Source organism: Pempheris klunzingeri, chromosome 3 (genome assembly GCF_042242105.1).
Source record: "Pempheris klunzingeri isolate RE-2024b chromosome 3, fPemKlu1.hap1, whole genome shotgun sequence".
NCBI classification, from domain to species: Eukaryota; Metazoa; Chordata; class Actinopteri; order Acropomatiformes; family Pempheridae; genus Pempheris; species Pempheris klunzingeri.
The window spans coordinates 4,591,491-4,599,783 of record NC_092014.1 but is presented as its reverse complement, the minus strand read 5'-3'; the positions used below and the strand labels follow the sequence as shown (position 1 = coordinate 4,599,783).

General features: G+C 42.3%; 1 protein-coding gene across 2 annotated transcripts; it reads left to right on the top strand.

The window, feature by feature from the left end:
- The first annotated feature begins 697 nt into the window (after positions 1–697).
- On the top strand, positions 698–8,057 carry ift27 (intraflagellar transport 27 homolog (Chlamydomonas)). Of its 2 annotated transcripts, XM_070828250.1 has the most exons (7): positions 698–838; positions 1,248–1,327; positions 6,456–6,515; positions 6,829–6,888; positions 7,151–7,268; positions 7,452–7,561; positions 7,706–8,057. In XM_070828250.1, exons 1-7 carry the CDS (start codon positions 805–807, stop codon positions 7,859–7,861), a joined length of 618 nt encoding a protein of 205 aa, XP_070684351.1. In that variant the 5' UTR covers positions 698–804; the 3' UTR covers positions 7,862–8,057. The 2 variants fall into 2 exon arrangements, with proteins under 2 accessions (XP_070684351.1, XP_070684352.1); XM_070828251.1 differs by lacking the exon at positions 6,829–6,888.
- Positions 8,058–8,293: the final 236 nt, after the last annotated feature.

Sequence of the window (8,293 nt, the reverse complement as noted above, 5' to 3'; positions counted from 1 at the left end):
AATTGCCACAAGGAGTCACGCGCTTTCCCATTTGTGTGATGGGCTTCTTCTTCCCCCACAAACGGACAGCAGAGAAGAGAAGGATGCGGGGAAAACAAGTTAATTCAAGCAGAACATTATATTCAATAAAGCTATATATAGTCACATGGCTAAGATGCCTCATTGGGCCAAGGAAATGTTAGATGTTCGTCTAAGGTGACTTAATATTGATTCAGGACATTGACTCCTGCCTGAAAACCCCTATATCAAACTATAAATACGTTTAAAAGCAATAAAATGACAGCAAACCACCACAAACACTGTCAAAATAAGTGATTTGTGATGCTGAGGCTACAAAGTCCGCCCTCTGGTGGTCCCACAAGGCTTTGCTTAGGTCTGTCTCACCATAACTTGGTCTTTCCGGTAGTTCTTACTCCAAATCTATGTGCCGTACAGTCGTGGCTAACCAACAATCTTAATCTAACTGGGGCTGAAATGAGTGAAGTATCACTTATTAACTTACCGGTTATTGCATACAGCTCGAGAAATCTTACCTGACAAACTTACTGAGGGGGTTAATGCTCCATATACTTCCGGTTAAGTCGTCACAGCCAGCCAATGACAGCACATCTACGCTGCCTACGTACTAGCTGGCTGGACCAATGAAACACCTTTGTGGCTGGTTGCTAAGAGACGCGTTGTGTCCATGTTACCGAGGTACGAGGAAGAAGATATTTAGATGCATGTGCAGCTAATAACAGAAAGTAGAGCTTCATTAATGACACAAGAGAACTTATATACAGTGTCTGGAGGTTATCCATAGTAATGGTGAAGCTGAGGGCGAGATGTCTGCTTGTCGGTAAGGTTTTATCAAGTGTGGTTCAGGCTAACGGTACATGAGCTAAAGCTAACCAGCCTGCTGCTAAACCCGCTGTAGTCAGTTCAACTTCGGCGTTAAAATGGTCATTTTTACCTTTTTCCTAAAAATGTAACAAATGTGTTTATGTATCGTGAGATTTGAAGTGCAACTCACAACAATTTGCCGGCTCCTTTTTCTTCGGTATCACTTACAATACACATAGCTACATGTTGTAACAATAATTGACATCACAAACAAATCACCTTCATACTCTGCTTGACAAAAAAACCCAAAGTGAATGATGACTTTATTTGACAGATTACTCTGTAAGCACTCATGCACACACAGATTATGAAATTATGTCTGTCTATATGTGTGTGTGTGTGTGTGTGTGTGTGTGTGTGTGCAGGAGATGCTGCAGTGGGGAAAAGTGCACTGTCCCATATGTTCCACAGTGATGGCACTCTCTTCCAGAAGAACTACAGCATGGTAAGACCATTAACACGCAGGAAATAAAAGATTGCTGGTAACATACTGAGGACATGTAATCCCCATTTGGCCACCCATGTGAAAACGATTTGTTTTCAACTGCAGATCCATTTTTGTCTTTTGTAGGGGATGAACAAGGATCTTAAGGGGGAGAGAGGTCAACAGCACATGACACTTAGGCTTGGAATACATTATCAGAAAGCAGATTTTACCATTTTTGAACACTCTTGAATTCATAAAAATGGTCAAATGTGTCCAACACTGTTTAGGGATCCCAGTATGCAGAAATATTCAAGCACAGCATTTTTAGAATAGGCAAAAATCCTTGCTGCATGCAAAAACAGCATTGTTTGTGTGCATGGGTTTAGCAGAAAGTTGGAATGTCTGTCATGGGGAGGAGACTGGTCGATAAGCATAAAACCCATTTTCATTCAGACATCTTGAGGTGCAATGGCCATGCCAGTTCTTCCCTCGCTGAAATTTAGCCCCCTTACCGACAATCTAGCATAAAATCGTTGGTACCAATTCATGCCTTAGGTCAGGGGTGTCAAACATACGGCCCGTGGGCCAAATCCGGCCCGCCAGAGGGTCCAATTCGGCCCGCGGGATGACTTTACAAAGTGTAAACATGACAGAGAAGACAAATTTAATTCATAATGTTTTGTAAAAATTAAACGTGTCATTAAATGTGAACATTTTCAGAATGTACTTGTACTTTTTTGCACTAAAACAAAGGGAAAAATTTGGAGTTGTCGTTATTTACAGGTTATTATGCTGTGATTTCACTGGTCCGGCCCTCTGGAGATCAAACTGGGCTGTATGTGGCCCCTGAACTAAAATGAGTTTGACACCCCTGCCTTAGGTTGTCTACTTTCATATGATACCAGTATCTCCTCTGTAGCTTTAAAAGCCTGCTTCAGCCTCTGAAAGACAGTGATGTCAAACTCAAACCCTTAACCCACCTAACAGAGGGGAGAGGGCAGCAATTCTATTGGTGGGGCCATGGACCTCTCTGACTTCTCCCTGACAGCTCTACTGCATGTAATTTCAAACATTCTGTTGTGCATGTGGAGCATCCCGTGTACCACTGTTACATTTCTGGTAGTAATGAGGATACATAACAGACAGATCGGCTTGTAAAACAACTGGTTGAGGGATTTAGGGATTGGGCTGTGCTGTGAGTCAGGGACTAGCAACAGGCTTTTATTTTTACATTCAGGTAAGGTAGCTGAATTGGGTTTGAGGAACCGAGTCTTGAAGTTGAATTCTGGCTCACTGCCAGCCAGAACAGACAGCAGTATGTTGGGAATAACTTGAATATTTATCCAGTATTCAGCTGTTCATTCCTGCCTGATTGTACAACAGCTAATCAGTGAGTTAATCAGCACACTTTTACCTAGTCTTTGTTCAGACTGTACAGTTGTACAGGAGACCCTCAGAGGGCTGTCGAGGTCTCTTCCCACATAAATATATGTAGACTGTGCAGTTTAGCAGTTGTAAAGTACTTGTGGAACAGGGTTGCATAATTAAGCATACATTGTCACAAATTTCAAAGGTATTCAATCAGTCAGTAATTTTAGAATAAGCCAATCATTGAAATATTTAATTTGATTAATTATGGATCAGTTGCAAATCATCATCACCAACAACGGTCACTGATAATCATATTACATATGCAGATTCTTTAGTGGAACTTCTTGCAAGCTTTACAAGGACCTGCAGAGGTCTCTTAAATCTAGTACAGGAATCACTGAAGTGCAAAACAGCATAATGTACCAATTAATGCTGATGCAGAGAAGGCTGATCTGCATTATTTATGCTAATGTGCATGAGTGAGGGAACTGTGTCATTAACCTGACTGTGTGATATATGGGGTCATGGCTGCTCACTGATTCCCTCTGTCAGTGTTTCAAGGGCTACTGACTGAAGAAACTATACATGCAAGTGAATGCAGGTGCACTGCATGCACTCATAAATATATTCACTACTGCAGCTTGTGCACGCTCATTCGTGAGTTTACTATGAAACCTTGTAGGTAGTTAGGGTACAGAGCAGGTTGGTGTGTAAAATACTGGACAAGAGCCGTGTGTGTGCGTGTGTGTGTGTGTTTGTTCAGCTCTTGTTGTGTCAGCAGTATTGGGGGTTCTGAGGTGACAGGAACGTCGATAATTAATACAGCAGGATTCTGGAAAGTCACCAGAACAGGTACTTAACAAGTGCACGCACACACACTGTACGACAACAGCGTGTGTGTGTGTGTGTGTGTGTGTGTGTGCGCGTACTGTGTGTTTGTGTGTGTGAAACTCAACAGTGTTGAGGTTCTCCATACTGCATAGGTCTATACCCACTTGTTTGTGATGTTGTGCATGTCTGTTCATGTTGGACTGGTAGAGTAGTAATACAGTAGAAAGATGCTGCTATAGTGCTGATTTTTTAATTTGCACTGGCCTTGTACTCTTGTGTGCTCGCTGAACTCCAGGCAAGCCGTAACGCATTTGTATTACTGCACTATATGAAAATGTATCCAAAAAATGAAATACATACAGAACATACAGATGAAATTGTGTAACAAATAGGAAAATAAGAGGAGGTGTCACATTGAAAACAAGGGGAGACACATGCAGGCGAGCATGTGTACCTTTAGATCAAGGCCCTTTGTCTACCAGATGCCACTTTATTAGCTGGATGCCCTGAAACAAATGCTCATGGGAAAGTCTTGGTCCTGGGCGCTGCTGTTGCTATGCAACTGTTAAAACACTTACATGAAGCCAGCTGTTTGCTTGATATTAGTTGAAATATTTTTAACTTCTTGCTCACTTGGCATCAAGTGTTTCTTGTAAGAGGAACTCCATCTTCCAATCCCTCAATGAGCTTTAATTTGGTGCCGTTCTCCGGCTAAAATGTTGACATGTCCCATGTTCTACTTCATGGATTGCCATCATTTGTTGAGCACAATTCATGCTTCAAAGGAGATAAACCCTTTCATTTAGAGATTAATCTACTCTTACCCACAGTTCAGTAAGGCTCTGGTTGGGCTGTAAGAGCAGCAACTTTGTATTTATGTTGTGTATACCATTGCATGCATGCTTACATCACTACATACACATCACCTAACACTCATGACTTGGAGGCACATTACCAAGAGCAGTTTTAAGCTGTGTTAAATTCATCAGGTTGGATTTATTTTAAGATTTCACTGCAGACGACAACAGGGAACAGCGTGTCCTTTTCATTGTGACTAATGGGCAAAAGAAACCAGCACTGTGAAGAGTTATTCCTTGTGCAGACACCCAAGTCATCCCTCATGTTCTTCAACTTTTGATTTTGAAGGGTAGCGGAGGCTGTCGGCCATTCTCCTCACGTCCTCCTTTGAAAATGTCAGACGGCCCGTTAGCAATATTCCAAGCTTATTTGTTACTAATAGGCCCTCATTGACATTCCAGCGAGAGGCTTCCTATGCATCACACCAGCTCATTAGACCACTCCAATGTGGGACCGCTGCATCATCTGTGTGTGTGTGTGTGTGTGTGTGTGTGTGTGTGTGTGTGTGTGTGTGTGTGTGTGTGTGTACTACTAGCTCCCTGTAATATACCGTGTCTGTGTATGAATCACGTAAACACTGTGTGTGTGTGTTTGTGCTTCACAGAGGCAGTGAGTGTGAAAAGTGTGTGTGTTTTCAGAGTTTTAGTCTCAGGAATTTGACAAGCTCAGTTAAGTGTGAGCTCAGGAGGAGATCAGATCAATTTAGAGTTTGGTGCTGATGTGAAGAAACCTCGACTTGCCTCTTCAAGGTCACCATTGATCTCATACCAGCGGATACATAGTGGCAAAAGGCAGCCTGCAGCCATCCAGTCCAGTTAGGACTTCATTAGATCTCGAGGCTTGTGAAGAACATGTATCTGTGATAAGAACATATTTATCATATCCTCCTTACCCTCTACTGCCCGCATTCTAATCCCCTTTTATATCTTCCTCCTCTATTTGCCCTATATTAATTTTTAAAAAAATCTCAACTACAACTTCTGCACCAAAGCTCAAAGAACTGCTCTGACATGGCAGAGAAAACTGCATCTCTGCTGATGTTATTCTGCCAACAGAGACTTAATGTACCAGCCAAATCCACAACTTTCAAGTTCCAAAAATTGCATTATATGTTTGATCAGATTCCTTTTTTTTTTAACTCGTTCTTCACATAGTTCCTGCACATTTTAATCCAAATTTAGCCCATTTTAGTTTATTATTTTTCAGGTAAAATGGCTGCTTGTACATGGACAACATCCAACATATGAGAACTATGATTTGTTCTTGTTAATCCATATTTTATATTTATCATATGACTGCTTGTATGTGGAAGAGGACACTCATGGTACCAGTGTAGTGGACAACTCCTAGGCAATGCCAGTGATCTGCCAAAGCTACATACCACAGCCAAACTACTAGCTTGTGCTAATTGTCAACTCTGTATAAGTGTAAACCTCTACTCTTGAATTTTCATTAACCATTAAGCCTTTCTTTTTTTTCTTAATTGTTTCTATAGCTGTATCCTTCTTAAACTTAAACAAAGCTGGTCCTCTCCCTCAAGGCATTTTTCTTTATTGAGACATTAAGAACGATAAGACTCAGAGAAATGGAGACACAGGAGACGTGGTCAGGATTTGAACATCAGAGCGGCGAAGCTGCTTTCAAGCAAAGCCAAGCTGCTAATTAGAGATGCTTATGTTTAGACATTAACAATAAATCAAACCAGACAGTTTGTTGTGCTACTGTGCATAGTGTCAACTGTGTGACAGCCAAGTGTCTCTTCTCTTCTCTTCTCTTCTCTTCTCTTCTGCAGGAGCTTTAAAATGTTGACGTAAACAGTTATGATCTGCTTGGAGTAAACGCAGCTTTTGAAGAAAACTGAAGGATTAAAAAAACAATTACTCAAAAGAAAATGTGGCCAAAAAATGCCCTCATTACTGCGAGGTGTATCGTACAAAAACACAGCAAATAGCAGATGTTTTTTCCAATCACATTGACAGATTTGTTGTTCATCACACAGAGGAGACATGAAGTACAGGCTCGATAAGGTCTTTTACATTACATAAACAGCATTTTAACTGATATCTTGGTTTTATTTGTTTGATAGACAACTGGAGTGGAGCTGCTGATGAAATGTGTCAACATCCCAGACACCAACGACAGCGTGGTGAGTCCAGCCGGTCTCTCTATGTCCGCCATGTTGGCTATAACGTTTTGGCCTTCTTTTTGTTATAAAAGTCGCTAAATCACTGAAGGTGGGTGGTGAGAATAGGAATGTGTCACTCAGTGTGGAAGAAGCTTTCCCACACATTTAATATTGTTAGTTTCTCATCTGTACTCAGTAGTGAATAGGACAGCATAGCAGGAAGAACATTAATGCTCTTGCTAGAGAAAATAGGAAGTTTAACCCATGTAATTTGACGTAATCTGTATGTCCAACACCTCTTCCCTTCCTTTATCTTCTCACCTTCCCCCTCCAGGAGCTCTACATCATAGACTCTGCAGGGAAAGAGACATTAGTGGAAGCCTGTGAGAAAATGGTGAGGCTGCTTCTCACAAGTTTTCTCCATTTGCATGAAACTAGAGAGAGTCACCATCCAGGGTGCCACATCCCACATCACATAAAGTACAAACCCAAGGGAGCTGCTGAAGTGTTATTTAGTTTGTCACAGATGTAGAAAAAGGTAAACCGATGTGATGCTGGCTCTGTCTCCGTCACTGTCTGTCCTCCTCTCCTCATTCCCTCCACGTGACACCTACACCTTCCCACCTTATCACCTGTCGCCTCTTTCCCTTTCACAGTGGGGTGAGCTGTCGTTGATGTGCCTGGTTTTCGACCTGACCAGTGAGCAGTCTTTTGCCAACTGCGGCCAATGGGTGGAGAGAGTTCGAGCCCACTGCCACGGTCTCCACGTGCCAGGTAACAGTCTGGCAGACCGAAAGAATTATGGAGTTATGGATGAATGGATGGACATTAATAGAATCAAATGTTCATCGTCTTTGTAAAGTTTGAACACCCACAGGCTGAAATTAATGCAATAGCAATCTTTAAACATTTGGTATTTGTATTTTTTTTGTGTGTGTGTGTGTGTGTGTGTCTCAGGTGCCCTGGTAGGCAACAAGTCTGACCTGTCTGCGAGAAGGGAGGTCCAGGCGTCCGTGGCCCAGGAATGGGCCCAGAGCCAGGGGTTGGAGTACCACGAGACATCGGCTGTAAGTGCGTTTAAAAATGGACACTATACTGTGTTCTTGTTTGGCTTTGTGGGTTAAGTGCAGCAAATGTGTTGTCCCGTATTCATGTTTGCGTAAAGACCAACATCACCCACATCACTGTGTGTTCATGTTTGTCTCTCGCAGAAGGAGATGGACAACTGCGACGCACCGCTCCTCAGCTTAGCTCGGACCTTCCACTCTCTTTACCAAGAACGTCTTGAGACCATCCAGAACCTGAGTCCAGGCTCCCACCCCGGTCTCTCACACACAGACACACACACCTTGACTTTTCACTCGTAGGATAACAGACACAGGATTTGCATTCATCCATTTCCAAGCTTTATGGATAATCCATGTGAGGATTTGTGGAGATTCAAAGAAACCCTGTGTTCTTTTGTACAACCCACACTGCAGGCCCAGCGGAGAATGGCTTGTTCTGAATGATATTTTGATGTGACCATGAATAAAGTTGTTTTCCTATGATAATCAGCAGCTAGCTGTTGCCTCTTATCTCCTCATTCCATCCCTATTCACAGATAGCAGGGTTTACTATCACAGTGATGCTTGGGTCACTGCCAAATCTACAATAAGGCAGAAAGAGCACAGCCTGTACCTCTCCTCCTCTCATCTGCATAGATGTCTCTTCCTGATTTTAGGCAGGACAAACGGTCCAGCTCACCCTTATTTATTGCCTCCTGTCCTCTCCTCTTTTTATTTTCTTGTAATCTCAAT